At 36.0% G+C, this 21,093-nt stretch overlaps 1 protein-coding gene across 1 annotated transcript; it reads right to left on the bottom strand.

Moving 5' to 3' along the window:
* Positions 1–4: 4 nt before the first annotated feature.
* LOC107694117 (solute carrier organic anion transporter family member 2A1-like) lies at positions 5–20,911 on the bottom strand. Its single transcript, XM_016493720.1, has 14 exons — positions 20,784–20,911; positions 12,775–12,912; positions 11,196–11,358; positions 9,638–9,853; positions 9,451–9,549; positions 9,208–9,344; positions 7,980–8,055; positions 5,927–6,091; positions 5,568–5,760; positions 3,127–3,274; positions 1,888–2,048; positions 1,694–1,758; positions 1,124–1,244; positions 5–916 (listed from the first exon to the last, which is right to left on the bottom strand). Exons 1-14 carry the CDS (start codon positions 20,841–20,843, stop codon positions 796–798), a joined length of 1,863 nt encoding a protein of 620 aa, XP_016349206.1. The 5' UTR covers positions 20,844–20,911; the 3' UTR covers positions 5–795.
* Between the last annotated feature and the right edge of the window lie 182 nt (positions 20,912–21,093).

Genomic DNA, 21,093 nt, shown 5'->3' on the forward strand with positions numbered 1-21,093 from the left:
AATGTTACATACTGAATAATAAAGACTTATCAGAAAGTCACGATTCATTACTCCAAGCAGCAATAAGAAAAGTATGTTGTCATTTGTATTAAGAACTGTGGCAAAAAAAAAAAAAAAAGTATGCACAAAGTGTATAATAAAACAACAATATCAGGTATAAAAATATATTTTACAAACATCTGATGCCTATTTTCAAAATGTCTTCACATTTGAAAGTAACATTTTAAATCTGCTCAGGCTACTATCATTATTTGAAGCTACACACCTCAACTCACACACAGTTTGATATTCAACACACTCGTGTATCTGTGTGCATTAGGGCATAAAGAGCACACATCCTTCACATAGTCTTCAAATACAAATGGACCAAAAACAAAAACATTTTGAATCATTATCAAATTGTGTAATAACCAAAGAAAAGGACAATATATAGACATTTCTCTTAAGTTTTGTGACCTCCCCAAAGGTGCCACAATCCTAAATAATCTTTTAATGAGAACTGTGGCTATAAGCATGATAAATTGTTTTGAGCGCTATATGTAGTTAATTATTAATACCAAAATAACTGTGAAGGTGGAAAATCCCTGAATCTGTCCAGTTATGGCCCCGCTTACATGCAGGTGGAAATAAATGCCCAAGAAGTTAGTGTACAACTTGAGAAATGTCCAAGCTGAATTCATCATATTTCCAGCCAGGTGTTAGAAGGAGGGGTTTCTGACAAGAAATATCCAGGGGCTCAACTCACTGAGAAGGTTCTCAAAAGTGAGCTGCGACGGGTTAAGCAGAGTTGAGGCATCACAGGGGTCCCTCTGGCTTATTCTCTAAGCTGTACTCTCTGGTCCGCTGCATTTTCCAGCCAATAAATGCCAGGAGCGCAATGCCTAATGTCTTATACCCCACCTGCAGTCCTAGATACCTGCAACAAGTCATCATGATCATCATCAGTGCTACTAATCAGTTTATAAACCCTAATTAGCATAGTTTGCCTTCTGTTTTCAGCCTTGTTTGGCTGAATATATGCAGAGCGTATGTTTGTTTAAACTCACTTCATTAAAAAGCTACCAATATTTGATGCAAATGTACCTTCGTAATGCATTGAGGTCAAAATAGAACACATTCTTACCTGTTTCTAAAGAGGTTGTTGTCATAGTAACCACATCCTTGCTTTTTCCCACAAGCAATTTTCCACCAGATACACGTGGAGTCTATGGTCATCCCGAACAGAGCTGGAGCTGGCAGCCAGGCTAAGCAAAGAGAGAGAAAAATGAATAATTTGACTACAAATGTAAACAAATATATATAAACTATTCACTAAAATACCAAAAAGGCATAGATAGTTTGTAATAATATTCTCAGATTTAGGAACTGTAACAGAGATTGATTTATTGATTGTACCCCTCACACAGTAGCTATGTTGTTGTATCGCCAGAAGGGGGCGCTACAGTACTTACAGTATTGCAATTGCACTTGCACAGAAAAGTGTCCTCATCTGAGACCCATTTACACTGTGATTTACACTGACTACTGTTCTCTATTCCACTCTGTGTATTATCACTTATCTTGTTTTGAGGATCTTTCAGGATACATTTTAGGGAAAGATGTTTACTTACTGCAGTCTGCACTTATAATTTAAATTGCATTTCATAATAAATAAATTAATAAAAGTAAAAAGGTGTTTTGGTATTTTACTTACTCAGAACCCTCAGAAGCAGAAACTGAACCCCAATGGCAAAGGACTTCTCTTCTGAAGGAACTGACCTGTAGATAAAGACAGAATGATTAAAATAAGATACAAAAACTCTATCTTGAGATTTCTTATATTTGAAGTTCTCACACTACATGCAGTGTTTTGGTGTTTGTATGTTGGCATGCATGTTTGTTTCTCACCTGAGCACCATCATGTAGATGGGGTTGTGCGTTAGGCTGGCAATAAGCCCGGCCAGAGATATAAGAAGCATTACAGGCAGGAGATAGTGAGGGCAGGGGTTGGCACAAGGGCCAGGCTTGGCTGTGGCCACACCAGGAATACACTGGCAGTTACTATAAATCTGTGTGTGGAGGGATATTGGATGTCATTACACTATGACATTTAGAAGATTTTGCCATTCATTAGTAGAACAAACATTCAGGCACCAAAATCTCGTTGAATGAAAAATATTGGTCGCCATAATTATTTCTAGTTGAGAAACGCACACACACACACACACACACACACACACACAAAATAAATAGGTTTTTCATGAGGAAAAAATGCTTAGGAGGTTATGTATTAAAATACATAATATGAAACAAATTCACCTGTCACAAGATAGCATGACGTCAAAAACTACACAAGGTTAAAGGAAATCTGACCCAGACTTCAATAAATATAGGTTCACATGTAACAAGGACAAACATGTTTTGTTGCATAATAACATAAGAAACCAATAATACAATAATGAATCAATTTCACTGTTTCCTTTAAAAGACATTTTTCTTTACTTTTGAACGATTAATTGTGGGTTAGCAAAACCAGCTGAGAAACCCTGCATTAGTGCCTACATTCATTACAAACATTATTACAAGTGATAGCTAAAGGATACTATTATTATAAAGAGAACAACAACTAACAGTGTTTCATTGATGCAGCTAATACTAACACTTATAATGCTTGCCTTGTGCTCTATTGACTCAGTGTCCTCGATTGCCTGTTTTGTTAAATTCAACAAGCAAGGGAGTCCAGGACCAAGTCTATTTCTCACTATAATTACCTTGTGGTATGATATGTGCTGTGTCATATAGAATAATTCATCATCAGCTGCTGCTCCTGTAAGTCTCTTGCTGGGCAATTATACAGAAGCTTTAACACTCGAAAGTTGTTCCGAGTCCCCAAAGCACTTCCTCCAGGAAGTATTACTAATTAGGGATTGATTGGACTCAACCAATTGATCTCTAAGAGACCATGACCGGTCATTTGCTCAGTGTCGCTAGTACAGCAGAGACTCACATTGAGCTGCTATCCGGCTTCAGTAATGAGCTAAATAAAAGTCTAGATGGACAGATCTATGCAGTGGCTCTGCTCTGGTTTGAGATAATGGTATGGAAATTTAATTACCAATTTCTGTTTTGGTTGTCAGATTTATTTACCTGGACTCTATATGGGTTTTTGGGATCCATGGTGAAGTTTGCGCAGCCAGCATGGCAGGGTGAGATGTATTCAATGTTGTTTTCCCCACACACTGGGTTAAAGGCACTGCTGGGACAGAAGCAATTGGCACCACAGGACGGTTGAGGCCTGCCGGGCAGAATGACACAATTTAGCTTCTACTTGCAGAATACAGAAACATTTTATAAATTGGTAATCTTAAAGAAGTAGTTTGAACTCAAAAATTATGACATTACTCATTACTTTTTTTTTTCTTACATAGAACACTAAAATAGATATTTTGGTCAGTCCTTTTAATATAAAATAAATGGGGACTGGGGATATTAAGCTTCAAAATGACAAAACAAGCACCATAAACATGGTCCATATGATTATATTTTGAGTCTTATAAGTCTTTATTAACTGAAAATATTGATATGCTTATAGTTGTCATTTGCATGTTAATGAGAAATTGATTAAAAGATTAATTAGGTGATTGAGTTCCATAAACCTTGTCTGAATGATTGGTTTATGAATCAAACTGATTCGGTTCTCAAATTCAATGTCATATTAGGTAACATCTCACTGGACTGGAAGATTATCAGTCAGTAATGAAAATGTCATATTGTTCATCACATAACGTTATTGTATAGCTCCAAGAGATTGGAATATAGCACACAAGTGGTATGGACTACTGTGTTTATGAGTTTTATGCTGCTTTTTGTTTTCATTTATTGTAATTTTATTGGAATAAACGACAAGTACAATATTCATATTCCCTCTTTTGTGTTCCAAGGAAGAATTAATAAATGTTTGTGACAACATGAGAGCAAGTAAACAATGAACTGTTCCTTTAACATCCAGACACAGTCAAGTCTGATAAGAACATTGGTCAGGGATCAGGAACCTTACAGTGTGTGTAACTGTGTAGCTGTTCTCACACAATAATGACACAATAGTAGGAGTATGTTCATAAAGTTCATGGCACATAATCAAGTCACTAGAGTTCCCATTTGAATACACAGCGTTCCAGAGAAACAGATATTTCCTTTCCTCCCAGCTGGCACAGTAAAAGTGTTCGGATATGTAGGACACAGTATTTTGTATGATGATCTGAACTCAAGCTCAGAGTACAAGAGCTATTCTCAATGACTCATGCCCCATTGATTATACAGTATTTCACTGGAAGTTGATCTGGACCTAAAGATACAAACTTTCACTAGAACACAATGGTCTGAATCCAAACACTGACAGAAGACAAAGAACAGGCATAGCTTAACAGTGTTTAAAGGGTCTGTGAGGACCGGTTGTCTTTTACATACCCTATTTATAGATACTACTATAAAGATCTCTTCATTTATTTCACTTTTTTTTTTTACTTCATTTATTTAACTTTTTATGGCCTCTATCTATCTATCTATCTATCTATCTATCTATCTATCTAGCACAACTTAAGAAAAACATATTTAGTCTACACTTTCAAATGCCAGAAAGAAAATATATTTCCAATCTTAAATATACAATTTTTTTAAAATATATATATATTTCTGGACAATATAAGCAGGCTTTATTTAGATTGAAAATATTTTAAAAAATGTACTGAAATGTAATATATGTATAATATATATGTATGTAAATATATTTTTAATTCTATATTAACAATATATTTTGGTCTTTTTTGTTTGTATTTTGAAAAAAATTATGGAAAGTAATGGAAAGTGTTTCTGTATGTCAAACAGTAGAGTATGCGGCAAACCACACTCATGGGTTCATGGGTTATTTCCAATCTTAAATATACAATTTTTTAAAAATATATATATATTTCTGGACAATATAAGCAGGCTTTATTTAGATTGAAAATATTTTTAAAAATGTACTGAAATGTAATATATGTATAATATATATGTATGTAAATATATTTTTAATTCTATATTAACAATATATTTTGGTCTTTTTTGTTTGTATTTTGAAAAAAATTATGGAAAGTAATGGAAAGTGTTTCTGTATGTCAAACAGTAGAGTATGCGGCAAACCACACTCATGGGTTCATGGGTTCGATTCTAAGGGGATACATGATTCAATATAATGCATACATCGAAGGCCATGTAAGGTGCTTTGGAAGTGTCAGCCAAATGCATAACTTTAGGATGAGGGAAATTGCCAAAAATGTACTTATCACAATGCCTTTAAGCAAGACAGTTAAGCTCAAGTTTCTCCAGAAGGACTGTCTGTGCAATCAGTCTTCAGAGAGTTAATTATTTAAACAGAGAATATTCCAAAAACATGGAAGCAATCAAACAAATGAGAACACTCTGTTTTGTGGTTTCTCACCTACCCAGGCCAGACCTGACTTATTTATTTATTTATTTAAACTCTATGTAGGAATGTAAAAAAAAAATCTGCAAGAGTCAGTTAAATCAAAAGAACATGCTGTTAAACTCACCCATTAATGGCATAAACACCAGCAACATCGTGTGAGGGGCAGCCCATGAAGAAGAGGGGTATACAGCAGAAGATGGAGATGGTGAGCATTACAACAGAGAAGCGTGGAATGGCTCTGAACGACAACCCCCAACGTTTCATGATCAGACCCCCGAGCACCATCCCCACAGCAATGGATGGCAGGTTTAAAGCACCTGAGAGAAAACAAAGATTTATTCACAGAAAAGTGATCTTCCGCAGTATGAAAACATCTATTCCAAATACAATACTGTACACATGAATGTCTGAGACTATTGCCACATTTCTCTGAAACTTGTTGTACTCATATATAATGTATTCTATTCAATTATGTTGACTGACCAATAAGAAGGCTGCTGTAGGCCACAGAGGCACTGTACTGCCGCTCAAGAAATTTGTTGAGGAAGGTGGCAAGTCCAGCGATTACGGAGGAGAAACAGCATTGGGTCAGAACCAGCAGCATGAAGACAGGACTCAGCAGCAGCCTAGCGAACATCTTAGGGAACACTGCAAAAATACAATTCCAATTTAACCTTTAGGTAACACTTTAGTATAGGGACCAATTCTCACTATTAACTAGTTGCTTAGTAGCATACCAATTATTAACATATTGGCTGTTTATTAGTACTTATAAAGCACATATTCTGAATGACCATATTCTACATTCCAGATCCTACCCAATACCTTAAAAATACTTTACTAACTATTAATAAGCAGCAAATTAGGAGTTTGAGGCAAAAGTCATAGTTAATGGTTTGTTAATAGCGAGAATTGGACCTTAAAATAAAGTGTGACCAACCTTTTATATTTGCAAACGTAAACATAATTTGTTTGACCAATATATGAGCATATGTCCTATATACACCATATACTCTACAGGTGCATCTCAATAAATTAGAATGTCGTGGAAAAGTTCATTTATTTCAGTAATTCAACTCAAATTGTGAAACTCGTGTATTAAATAAATTCAATGCACACAGACTCCATGACATTCTAATTTATTGAGATGCACCTGTATATGGACAAAAGTATCGGGACGCCTGACAATTATACAATCAGAGACTTTAATGACATTGGATTCTAAATACATATGGAGTTGGTACCACTTTTGCAGCTATATCAGCTTCTACTCTTCTGGGAAGGCTTTCCGTTAGATTTTGGAGTGTTTGTGTGGGATTTTTTGCCCGTTCATACAGTAGAGCATTTGAGAGGTCAGGCACTGATTTGATGAGAAGGCCTGGCCCACAATCTCCATGCCAGTTCATTCCAGCGTGTCTGATGGGGTTGAGGTCAGAGCTCTGTGCAGGCCAGTCAAGTTCTTCCACACCAAACTCATCCAACCATGTCTTTATGGTCATGCAGGAATAGAAAAGGGCCTTACCAAAACTGGCAATGTCCTTCTGGCATTTGCCAAACCCAGACTCCGCACCCATCAGACTTCCAACCAGAGAAGCGTGTTTCGTCACTTCACAGAACAGGTTTCCACTGCTCCAGAGTCCAGTGGTGGTGTGCTTTACACCACACCATCCAGTGTTCCACTGAGCTCTTCGGAACAACCCATTCCCCCCACCCCACAAATGTTTGAAAATGCAGACTGTATGGCTAGATGCTTGATTTTATACACCTGTGACAATTGGTCTGATTGTAACACCTGAATTCAGTAATTAAGAGGTGTGTCCCAACACTTTTGTACATATAGTGTATGTGCATGTGAGTGTGTGTACCTGGTATTCCCTACATTATGGGGACCAAATGTCCCCACAAGTATTGTAATACCAGTAAATTTTGACCTTGGGGGACATTTTTTAGGAAACAAGCTTAGATATCATACAGAATTAAGTTTTTTGAAAATCTAAAAATGCAGACATTTTTGTGTGAAGGGTAGGTTTAGGGTAAGGGGATTGAAAATACAGTTTGTACAGCATAAAAACCATCATGTCTATGGAATGTCCCCACAAAACATGGAAACCAGTGTGTGTGTGAACTCAATCTAAACACTCTCAAAAATAAAAGTAGATTGTCCAAGTGAACAACTATTTTGAAACAGAAAATCAATTTTGCCTTGAATACACTTGAATGAAGACATGATCATGCATAAACCAGCTGCTTACAAATCATGCCCTGGAGGCCAGTATATTCATAAGAACGAGTCAGATCCTGTTACATTAACAACCCGAGCATGATGTATGACTCAAGAGACAAGACATTGACAAACAGCACACGTACGACTCGACAACAGGCACAGGACTGCACAGGCATGTTAATTGCCCTAGTCAACTTTATTTCTTAATTGTAGGTAAAGTATTTAAATGGATATAACTATACAAATAAAATGGCCTTACAATACTAATACTAATGGGTAAGTCTCATAAGGAATAAATTAGAGTGGACTCACTTTTAAAGAAATCCAGCATGGAGCCCTCTAACTTCTTGGGGTCTTCTTTCAAGATGTCACCTTCCAATTCAAAAGGCTGCAAAAGAAGATTTTCAAATTGGTCTGTTTGTTTTGTAAAAAAAAAAAAAAAAAAAAAAAAAGTATTTTTACAGTAATGAATTATTCATCTGCTTATATTTTTGAACCAAGAAAGGTTTTTGTCACTTATTCTACCACTATTTTTTTTTTTACACACATTTTTTTGGAACATTTTTTTAAAAGAAGGTGGCATATGGTGATGAGATTTCAGGAATATGGTAACAGTCTCAGCTTCTCACTGTGAATGTAGAAGTATTGCCTACTGCATATCAGATAAAAAAAACACGGTGTACTAGTTTCACACTGTCAAACACACAGATTATCTAAGTTGATCGTGACAGGATGGCAGCTAGTTGTGTTATTGGGATTTCTCCCTAAAAACTGTTAGAATACAATAGAGAAGGAATATACAAAATAACCATCAGTAATTATTAAACACAGTGAGACAAAGATGCTAAAGAAAAGCAAAAATAAAAACGTTTATGTAACAATTTTTTCGAATGGATTGGATTGGACTGGATTAATGAATGGATAATAGAGGATGATTACGAACTTTGGTGCATCTACTGAACTACCACCACTGTCAGACAGAAGATCTGTCACACTGATAGTGTTGACATAATAGACATATTTTGCTCATCATGCACATGATAAATGTAGTAGTCATTTTTTCATTCTGCTGTGGGTAGCTCAGACTTGATTTAAATTAGGAAAATTACCTAAAGTTCCCAAACATGTTTTTAGAGTTTGATTGATGGAGATATAATGGTTGTGACACAGAAAATACAAGATTTTAAGATTAGGGCCCATTTTATTTTCTTTACAAAAAGTAGGAATACTGTACAGCTGTAAAACCTTATAAAAGAGGTATACTACAGGTATATAATATTACTGTTCAAAAAAATTTTGTTCAAGAAATTTATACTTTCTGTAAGGATGCATTAAAAAGTTGTTCTTTTTAACTTTCAATTCATTTAAGATTACTGGGAAAAAATGCAATTACATTTTAAATGACAAAAATAAAAAACATTTATTTTAAAATGTATTTTAACACATAAAACTCTTATTTTAAAATGCAATAATATTATTCAATATTTTCTGTATTTTTGATCATATGCTCATTTGTTATTAATACAAAAGTGTGATTAACCTTCTCTACATGAAGTGCTCTGGGAAAGAAGAAGTAAGGGATTGAGGTGAGAGCAAGACCTCCAGATGTGATGAGCAGACCCATCCACCATGCACCGACCCATCGAGGGTCAGTAGGGGTCAACTCCAATGCCTCCCCTAGATGAAAGAAACGGCATAATATGTAACACCGCAGCTGACCACACTGAACAATAACATAAAGAAAAGGAATAATTTCTTGCTGTGATTTAAAAGGTAAACAAACCTGTGCTGGCTCTGTCCACATCCACATAAATCCGCAAAACCACAGAGCCCAGGAGGTATCCAAAGGACGGCCCAAACACTGACACAGCAAAGAGAATAGCTGCAACATGCAACAACAGGAACCTCATTAATCTTTACAGTTCTTTAAAGTTCAAATAACGTTATGAAAAACATGAAAAAAAATTTACCAATATAGAGAGCAGAATTCCCAACCCCTGCAAAGTCATCTATATAAGATATTCCAAAAGGTTGGATGGGGACAGAACCGATTCCAAACAGCAGCTGGGCCGTAGCCATTAACACCCAAAATTTACTGGTGTCCACAAGCTTCCGTGAATCCTCCTGACCACAAGCCTCAGCACCCGTTGCATTCGCATGCAAATAACACATGTCCTGTTTGCTCGCTGTGGGATTGAGACAAAGAAATACACCATATTCATCCTAACCACCAGTTCACATCATCCATCCAAAAATCTGTGTTTAGAAACTTTCATAAAAGTTTACTGGAATGATGAAAACATAACATTCTGCATTTTAAGTGTGAACTTGAGGGGTGAATGTGCTCCTGACGGTTAATTGTTCATCATTTACTCACATCATAATGTTTCAAACTTTTATGAACACAAATAGAGTTAATTATATTGTCCAAATTGCTCTTATCTAATGCTGTCAAACGATTAATCGTGATTAATCGCGTCTAAAATAAAAGTTTGTGTTTAATATAAAATATGTGTACTGTGTATATTTATTATGTATATATAAATACACACACATGTATATATCTAAGAAAAAATGCGATTAATCATGATTAATCGTTTGACAGCACTACTCTTATCCATACAACAAAGTGGATGTAGACCATAAACAGACAAGACACCATTCACTTTAATTGTATGCAAATAAGAAGCTTGGACCGACTACGATACAACTCCTTTTGTTTTAGTCAAAACAGGTTTGGAGCGTCATGAAGGTGAGTAAAAAAAATAAAAAATGAGTGAGCTATGCATTGAAGGTCTTATGTAAGTGGCTGCATATTTCATTTAAGCTTTGTATAGCATTGCAATGTGTATGGCCAGATGACAGCATCTGCAGGAAGAAGCAGGGGAAGTGAGAGAATGAAGCAAAAATAAAAGGTCCAAGGAAGTCAAGGGAGAGATAACGATTATCTCTTGGAGTAAATTCCGGTTGATTTTCTCTTCAGAGAGAAATCAGGCAGCTTTATCTTAACAGTATCTCCCTGTTACTTTGTCCTCATCTCTTTCGCCTCTTCTCTCTCTCCGTTCCCTTTTCAACTTCAATCCGTTTATTTCTTCATGATTTTTTTCTCAAACTAATGCTAAACCCTGTCTAAGAAGGGAGACTAGGGTCAAAATGGAGTCTCTCTGCAGTAACTTCCTGTAGACCTGCCTACCCTGTTATGTCTAAGCTGATGTTTATCATCCAGCTGTGTTATTTTAGATCCCCTCTTTGTTGTGTCTGGTTTTCTTCAAAGTGTCCTGAGCCTTTTTAAATGAATATGGTGATATTATCATTTTGATGAGCTTAGAGTCTAAGATCCTTTACTCCGGGGCATGAAACAATATTAACATGCAGAAAGAAAAAAAAACTAAGACAGAAAATGAGGAGAAAAAGAATGCAGAGCTCATTCCAAAAGATGTGTAAGATTTCCAAATACATTCACATTAATTGGTTTCATATGGTTCTATCGAGATGAATAGGGATGCTAATGGCTTGAATGACACTTACCATGCAGGACAGAGTCAAAGGTGTAGGGCTGGGACAGGAAGTGAGGTAGAGCTAAGATCATGGCACTGATGGACATTAGCAGGCCGCCCAGTCCAATGAAGCGAGGTCGGTGAACCCGACTACCCATGTAACTAACAAATGCTATAAGCACTGTGTTCCCTACCTAATAAAAAAAGGGAAAGAAAAACAAGTCACATACATTTGGTATTACATGTATATACCTACAGTAATATACAGTATTCAGCCCCTTCCTTGTTGACCAGCATACTGTATACTGTAATCATATGTTGTGTCTAGCTTAACTAGTTTAAGCTTCCCTGAATAACCAGCCTCATCAGAAAGTCCATATCGGTTGCAGGGTAATTATTGTTAATTTATCATATCTCATTTTTGTTTTACCTTAAAGTACTAACATAACTAAAACGAAATAAACTAAAACTAATAAATAAAATTAATAAAACCTATATAGACATAATGACAAAAACACAACAAAATTACTAAAACTTTAATTAAAATTAAAGTGAAAAGAGAAGATAGAAAAATAAAATCTAATTTAAAACACTAATACAAATGTGACCCTGGACCACAAAACCAGTCATAAGGCTCAATTTTTTGAAATTGAGATTTATACATCATCTGAAAGCTGAATAAATAAGGATAATTTTTTGAAATTGAGATTTATACATCATCTGAAAGCTGACTAAATAAGCTTTCCATTAATGTATGGTTTGTTAGGTAAGACAATTATTTGGCCGAGATACAACTATCAAAAATCTGGAATCTGAGGGTGCCAAAAAATCTAAATATTGAGGAAATCGCCTTTAAAGTTGTCCAAATAAAGTCCTTAGCAATGCATATTACTAATCAAAAATGAAGTTTTGATATATTTACGGTAGGAAATTTTCAAAATATCTTCATGGAACATGATCTTTACTTAATATCCAAATGATTTTTGGCATAAAAGAAAATCGATAATTTTGACCCTTACAATGAATTGTTGGCTATTCCTACAAATATACCCCAGCGACTTAAGACTGGTTTTGTGCTCCAGGGTCACAAATTATAATAGTATATCAATGACACTAAAATAACACTGGTTGGTTATTTAACTTTTTTTTTTTGCTGATAACAGAATGGCTGTTCTGTACATAAGCCTGAATAAGCATTCATTTTGCTCTAAGCTGGTCTGGATTGACCGTTCATGATTCATTATTATAAAAATACCCCGTATATGACATAATGAGGGATGTAATAATGGTATCATATTGGTTTATTAGCCAATATTAGATACCCGTAGATTGGATATTATGTTGTACGTGCTTTTCCCCCCCTATTTTTACATTTATATTACCTTTTGCTGTCATTTAACACTCACTTAAAATTAGTTTTTAAAAAATACTAATAATTTACCACTCTTATATAGTTTCAAAATAAATCTCTTCTTTGTTTTCATACTGAACATTATGAAGCTGTGATGCCTAATTTCACTTGTAGCATTAGAGACTGATTTTAGTTTTTAGGGTTTTTTTCTATTAAGACAAAATACGTAGAATTTAAATATCGGTTATGTGACCTGTACCTCGTGAAGGGAAGAGATGGTTCCTGAGGAGAGGCTGTCCAGGCCATAGCGTCTCTCGATTGTGGTGATGGTGCTCTTGAAGTAAGAGCTATACAAGAGCTGAGTGAGCTGGAGCAGGCCATGACACAACACAAAGACCTACAGGAAGAGAGAGCAACAAAGTATACAAGAACTGTCATACATAAGGGTTACGATTACAGTGTACCAATTATAATTTTCAAGTGTACTAAAAATTCTCATATGCTTTAAGGAACTTGATGTTCTATAATCTAAACAGGAGCATTCATCAGTATGTTGTTACTGTGTCACATGGGAGTTTAAAAAAAAAAAAGCACATTTGGAGCTGAACAACTCTTTAAAAATTAGAGCTCCCTTCTATATCTCTACAGACAGTGAGACCTGGGACTTTGATCTTCACTGCCTCACCTCAGCACACGAAGGTTAACCACACTGATTTCACAATATATCTAAATTCAGTTGTGTTTGGTTTGTAACATGTCCCTAATCAGAAAAAAAGGGAAAAGGCAATAATCCAGTTTAATCCAACCCGTAGAGCTCCTAAAAACACCTTCAAGATTTACACAGTTGTCTTCATCCGGCTATCAAAAGCAGCCATCGTCCCAAAAGCTCCTTATTGTGCAAATAAGTGATCAAACAAAGACGGTTCATAAAATGGAAAATTGGGAGCAGTGGTGTCTCTGCTTTCCATTAGTAAGTGACACTTTTATTATTTTATCTTTTTTTTCTTGCCATTCAATTTTTTTTTAATGCAATCAAAATGTCAACTCAAACTTCTGGTGAAAATTACACTTCTCATTTAGTCCAGTGGCTCTCAACCACATTCCTGGTGTTCCCACAACACTGCACATTTTGCATGTTTTTGGTTAAGGAGACATGTAAAATGTGCATTGTTGGGGTGGCTCCAGGAACATGGTTGGGAATCACTGATTTACACCAATTAAACCCCACCCTTTTACAATTTACTGCAACCTCAAATCATTTTTGCTGCATTTTTAGCGCAACACTCACATTTCAAAATCCAACCAACAACCTTTTTTGATCATCAAAATCTGGTAGAAAACTTTTTCTATCACAAGTTGCTTAAGTAACTATAGGGTGTGGCCAGGGGCAGAGCTAGGGGTGGAGCCATGTGGACATCAGCCTTATCTGAAATCTGATTGGCTCTTTAAGGAAGCCTTAAAGGGTTAGTTCACCCAAAAATGAAAATTCTATCATTAATTACTCACCCTCATGTCGTTCCAAACCCGTAAGACCTTCGTTCATCTTCGGAACACAAATTAAGTTATTTTTGATCAAATCTGAGAGCTCTCTGACCCTCCGTAGACAGCAAAGCAACTACAATATTCCCAGGTCCAGAAACGTAGCAAGGACATCGGTAAAACAGTGACATCAGTGGTTCAACCGTAAACAACGCTGATTACGTTCTGGGGTACTCTCCAAGATGGCGGAAGACAGTAACTCAGGGAGAAGAATTGTTGAATAAATGATGTTATTATTGTTTTCTTTGCACACAAAAAGTATTCTCGTAGCTTAGTAAAATTACGGTTGAACCACTGATGTCACATGGACTATTTTACCGATGTCCTTGCTACGTTTCTGGACCTGGGAATATTGCAGTTGCATTGCTGTCTATGGAGGGTCAGCGACCTCTCAGATTTGATCAAAAATAACTTAATTTGTGTTCCGAAGATGAACGAAGGTCTTACGGGTTTGAAACGACATGAGGGTGAGTTCATTTCATGAACTCACAGTTCATTTTTGGGTGAACTGACCCTTTAAGATTACTGGTTATGGGCAGCCAAATAGGCTACTCCAATGCAAAATGAAACTACACAACAAAACTTATTGAACTTAATTGAAATGTGTCATTTCTGTCCCACTAGTGGCAACAAATGGAATTGCATCCTTAATATCCATCATAACCCTCATAAACAAAATATTTGAATAACTAATCTCAGTATTCTTCTTTTTTTTTTTTTTTTTGCACAGTACACTGCAGTACCTGTCCTTTTTATCTATATTTTAAATAAACACCTAATATATATAGGGATAAATCAACATTTTCCAACTCTGTTGAAATATGTGTCAAATTTATTAATTATCCTCCCAGCAAATGTTTTAAAAATCCTAAAATCACCAATGACTCAAACTTAGAAGAAAAAAAAATCAAAAATTCCTTGATTTTTTTTTAGATGCATACTGTGCATAACACAGCATAAATGGCTGAAGCAGAGAGATAGTCATGTTTACTTGTTGTACTGGTCGGCAAATGCACTGATAGTAATGTTTGTCTAGAGAGTTTGTTTGTTCACCTCTCTCTCAAGAGAGAGGCTCTTGGCGATAAGCCAAATGCAGTGGAGATAAAAGCTCATAAATTGGAACGTTTCCCTGTTTGTGTATGAGAGAGAGGCAGCTGCTCCCATATGATATAAAGCTTTTTTTTGTGCCCAAGACGTCATGAACACAAGCAGAGGAACGTTCGCAGAGGTCTCAGAAGCATGAAGCAATCTGATAGGGCATGTAGAGATCTGGACTGGATTTCCTAAACAAACACAAGACATAAATCCCTCTCCTCCACTCCTCAGCTCTCAACCGATGCAGGCCAAAGCACTATGCTTTCTGACGGCTTCTAGAACAGCTAATGCTCCCATTAAATCTTCAGCTTTACGGTTTGTTAGCACACATAACAGCTGCTTTTGACAGTTGCTATGATTTCTTTCTTGTTTTTTGGCGAATGGGCTTTTAATTATGGAAGTATTTCGATAGGCTGTGCCCACTCAAGCAGCCCAACTAAATGCCTTTGTTAGATGTTTGAATGGCAGCTCTGTGCCTCTTTCTGCCCCAGTGCCAGTTCCACATTCGGTTCTGCTCAAATTATTCGACACGCTTCAGCCATGTCTGGAACCTTTCACGTATAATGTTACAGGGAAGCTCAAGCAGATTGCTCTTTTTATTGTTTTCTCAAGACTCTCTGATAAACTAACACTATGAGCAATCTGTCTCCAGAGGCCATTACTCAAGAAGTGTCCCTGAGGTACAGTAGGTGTACTATGATCAGGCCATGTTACTGTATTGCTGGATAACAGGTCTTAACAAAAGTGCAAGCAATAGCAATTGCACAGAATGACTTGACACGTTCCTACGCAAATTACAGCTGGTAGGTTCATAGGTGTGTAATTCTCCACAAGCAGTCGTAAATCTTTTGCAGAGCTGGCACGCATTTGATCACTCACTGCATCGTGAATGACAAAGTAGCCTTGGGTAAGCACAAAGCATGCTGAAATATTTGTTTTGTATTGAAGCAATGTGTGAATTGTTTTTGGAATTTTGGAAGAATAATTCAAATGTAAAACAATCCTGCCATATGTGAGAGAAAATTATTGTCAGACATTTGTCATACTGTTACCTCAAGCATTTAAGCCCTGGCAGGCTGCTTTACGCGTTCTAGGAAATCAGGGGAAAAAAAAGAATCAAATGCTTTTTCATGGAGGCATCAGCTTTTCATTTACTCTTTATCACATTAGTCTGTAAAACAGTGGTTCTCAGCCGTTTTGTCCAATAAAATATCTGAATATGTCCCTCATATTGTGTATAATATTTCATTTGGCATGTTGAAATTATGAAAAAGTTGCTTGTTTTTAAAAAATGTATTAACAGAAACTAGGTCAATATACCGCATGAGATTAATTAACCACAAATATTGTAGAAGTTTCAAGAATCGCATGGTTTTTTTTTTTTTTATACAAATATTTGATGAGCAAAAAATTCATTAAAAAAATAAATATTTAGTTTACACCTTCATTTTATGTGTTTTTATATCAGGTTATTATTATTATTATTATTATTTAGAAACAACCCGGGTCCCAGGTTAAGATAGTGCTGGAAAATATAGTTTTACAGCATGATTTAAAGGAATAGTTCACCCAAAAAGGAAAATATTGTCATTATTTACTGTATGTCGTTCCAAACCTGTATAAGTTTCTTTCTTATGTTGAACACAATTTTGAAGAATGCTGGTAATCAAACAGTTGATGGTCCCCATTGACTTCCATAGTATTTCTTTCCCTAGTCAATGGGGACCATCAACTGTTTGGCTCTTCAAAATTCTTCAAAATATCTACTTTTGTGTTCAACATAAGAAAGAAACTTATACAGGTTTGAAACGACATACAGTAAATAATGACAAAATTTTCCTTTTTGGGTGAACTATTCCTTTAAGTTAAGAAGCAAAATATATGATACTTTTGTTGTCAGATTTGACTGCATTATATTATTGGATTGTAATCTTGTCAAACAGATTTAGAGATTTTGGTCAATTCAAACTTTCATTTCCCTATTCAAGAAAATAGGAAATTGTTTGTCTATTGCCAAAAGAGAAAAAGCAAGATGACCGCCGAGTAAACTTAATTATGCGCCTTTAGGGGACTTTGATAGAATGCCATTAGTTTTGAATCATCAGTGCATTTTAATGATGTTTGAATTGCATTGACATCATAGATACGGCCTAATGTTTTTAGTGAGTGATTCAAACTCCACAGATAGAAAACCAGTGGTGAAAGATTCGATGAACGTGCTGAAAAGCAGATCCTGTCGTCTGTCCAGACCTGCATTTTTTCCCCCTCCTCAGCAGCTATTGTGCTGCATGAAGAGTCCTGCTGAGTAAAGAGAATCAGGGGAAAACTGACTTCGAAGTTTGATGTTTTACATGCATCTCTGCTCTGCACTGCTATCACGTGTTACAGGAGCCATTAAGCAGACATTTTCGGATTTCCTCAGGATATAAAGCTTAAACAGTCAAAAAGTACAATGTTCCAATCATTTTTGCCCATCCTGTGCACCACAGCCACAAAAATAACACGACATTCAGATGCTGTTTCACATTGGGTTGAAATGAGCACAACCCATTTCTATATTCGATGAATTTTACAAGAAAACATTTAGTGATGACAAGCATAATTTAATAATGACTACAAATAATCATATCTCTCAAGTCCAGGTTTGAGAAAACAATGAACTAGCTAGCTATGTCTGTATTCACAGATTTTCACATTGAATGGCTTCAAAGAAAACCTTGCAAATGGGACACTAAAACATTAGAGGTTGTCAGCAACGATTCAATGAAATTAAGTGAAAAAATCTGGAGGATCTAATGCAATACAGATTCAACCAATCTTTTTCCTAGTAAAGAGTAAATGAACCTTTGAATTGTGCATACTGCCCAGTGCAAATCAGTTGATGGTAGAATAAATGGGAAAATGCAAGATCAATGTGACAGTCTTATTTAATATTTTACTTATTTCAACAACTGCAATCTTACAATGACCTGTAGCCCAAATAAACAACACTCCCTCTCTGCAATTTCTAATGACAAGCTCAACAGAAATTGTTCTTTTGAAACCCCATCCTGCATTTACATGAAATAAGGCGGCTTAACAGCTAAGATGTTTCTGTTATGTAACCTGCTAATACAGAAAAGTTGAAAAAAGAGCTAAATAGTCCAAAAGTGCTAAATATTTGAAAGCAAAACAATAAAAATGTCAAAACTGCATGTCATATATCAGCATTACCTGTCAGTTCAAATCAGTTTAAATCTAAAAAAGGGGGGTTTAAGGATTGTAAACACATGCCAAGTAAACTGAACAGCATGTTCTACACCTTCTTTCAACATACGTCATCACTGCCTGACTCACCCAGATGAACCAAATACACATATGCAAAACCTGTCCATTTAACATTGGTCACCCAGACACAAACTCAATCCATTTAGACATACCTATAAACTCTCACACCCTTATTGCAAGTCTACGTAAAAGCTGAATGTCATAGAGAAGCAGAAGTTTTAGCAGCAGCTAAGTTGATTTTGGAGAGTGTATGAAGCTTCTCTCTACTTGAACTCTCATTCACTAATAATAAATGTCCACAACAACAGATAGTTTCTAATAAGGGGGCAATTCCATAGAATGGAGTAAGGAAAACTACGCAGACTCTTCTGCATCTGTGTCATGTCAAACTGTCTATTGTAATTCCAAACAACGATTTTCATTGGAATAGTTTCTGCTTAAGGTTGTTGTACCGTGCCAACAGTTTTCACAAATACACAAAACAGATCTGAAGTAGGTGTGAAACACTTAGGTGAGCAAATTTTCTTCTCGTCTAATATGACCAACAACCTTTGGGCTGGTTTGTCAGAGGTGATTTGCAGACAGGTGGTGGAATGAGCAGGTATGAGTCTAAAGGATTGATGCAACTCCAGACAAACTCAGATGGAATTTTCGATAATGCCTAATTGCAAAGTCAACCGATCACCGTGAATTTGAAGCGCAACAAGCAAACAATAGGTATGTTTACACACACTAATTTTCTATTTCAGATTCTGCAATCCGGTTCATATTTTGGTTTACATTCTGAACAAAGCTGCTACAATGCCACTGGACCTACCATGGGTATAACTGTTATTTTTGACTTGTTGACAAGTATATGTCAAGAGTTCTTTATAAGCAATATTTAGTCAAATCAGTCTCCTTTACTGATCAGTTCATAAGATGTAAATAAAGATATGCACATTTGTAAGTAGTGAACCGTATGTAAACAGATTATTTCATTAAAGGGCTCTTTTAAACATGCGGCGTGCAAGGTATGTGTGAATCTGATTGAGAAGATAGTTGTATTCAAGCATTTACATGCATAGTTTTTTCCTAATGATTGGATTGTTTCAGGTCTACACCACCCTTTTCAAACCAATTAAAATGTAATTTAGATTCAGCTCAGTCGAATTGATTTAGATGTTTACATGAAGGCTTTTCAGTCCTACTGAGGCATGAGTCCAATTACTAATGGATCATTTGGGTGCATGTAAACACAGTTAATATTGGTCAAGATCTGTGTATCATGTTAAAAGAAAAACAGAATACTCCTTGGGAAAATGAACAGATATCAATTGCAAATAAATCCATGATTCTCTGGCAAAGCCAAGATGAAATAGTTTTGACACCACAACAGTCTGTGGTCAGGGAGATCTTTATCCAAGCAATGTCCAGACACAAAAACATCATAATTAAACATTGTACTCACAGAAGACAATGTGAGAGATGACAGAACCATATTTTTGTCTAATATCCCCTACATTCCATAGACATTTGTTTGAGAGTAAAATGGGAATGAATGCAGTTAATGCTGTACTTCAACTAAGCATCGCTTCTGGCAAGCCATCTGATATACAGTACTGCCCCCTGGGCCGAGGTCCTCATCCTCCACAGCTGCTTCAAGATGACAGAAGTCTATCTGCACTGACAGTCTCAATCAGCAAAACCTGTTTCAGCTGTCAAACACCTTGAACTAAACATCCAGGTATTCAAACAATCTGGGCTTTACAAATGAAAGACAGAAAATATACCAGCATGAAATAATGAATTAGCTCCAGTGAACGGTTTACTATATTCACAATGCAGATGAGCAGAGGATACAGGATTGGAAACAGCACTTTATAACCCTAAAGATGAGCACACATTGTCTTGGTGGTTTGATTTAGAAGTATATATATATATATATATATATTATTATTAGATGTTATTAATAACATTAAAGGTCTTTTCCCTTATTTTTTTAAAGGACTGTGGACTAATAAAACAAAGCTCTATTATAAGAACTCATGAGTGAGTGTTAAAGACAAAAGTTCAGGTTCCAAGTCCAAAGACAATAAAAGTCATGACAGCATAAATAATAATATAATGTACATCCACTGTCAAGTCACTATCGCCAGAGCAACAACAGCAATCACTGTAAATTGCTTTTTAAAGTGTCTAGAGATTGTTCAAATATAGAGAGAAAAATATGCATCTACTAAATGACAGTGAACAAAAATAATAATATTGAACTTGAACAAATTAAGTTAATATATTAAACTTAAAAGTATTATTGCATGAATATTCGATCATCATTATAAACTAATAATATTCATCAATAACCATAAAACAATGATAATAATTTACCTTTATGTTACAAAACAACGCTGGCTTGGGTTTCTTTATGTCTTTGGCGTATATGTCCATGTTTTCCTATAAAAGGTGAAGTTGGTTGTTAGGCTTGTTTCGACAAGGTCGAACTAGACACGTTTCCACATCGGTGATCGTCTATGGGGGATTATATGACCATTATCAGTGATGTCACGAGCCCCGCCCAGTGCTCACAGACTCCGCCCACTGCTCCACGCGCGATTGTTTTGGTGATAGTCCCCCCCCCCGCCCCTCCCTCTCTCTCTCTCTCTCATTTCCTCCTATTACACGGACTTACTGCACACTC

This window comes from Sinocyclocheilus anshuiensis, unplaced genomic scaffold (genome assembly GCF_001515605.1).
Source record: "Sinocyclocheilus anshuiensis isolate Anshui unplaced genomic scaffold, SAMN03320099.WGS_v1.1 scaffold1530, whole genome shotgun sequence".
Classification (NCBI taxonomy): domain Eukaryota; kingdom Metazoa; phylum Chordata; class Actinopteri; order Cypriniformes; family Cyprinidae; genus Sinocyclocheilus; species Sinocyclocheilus anshuiensis.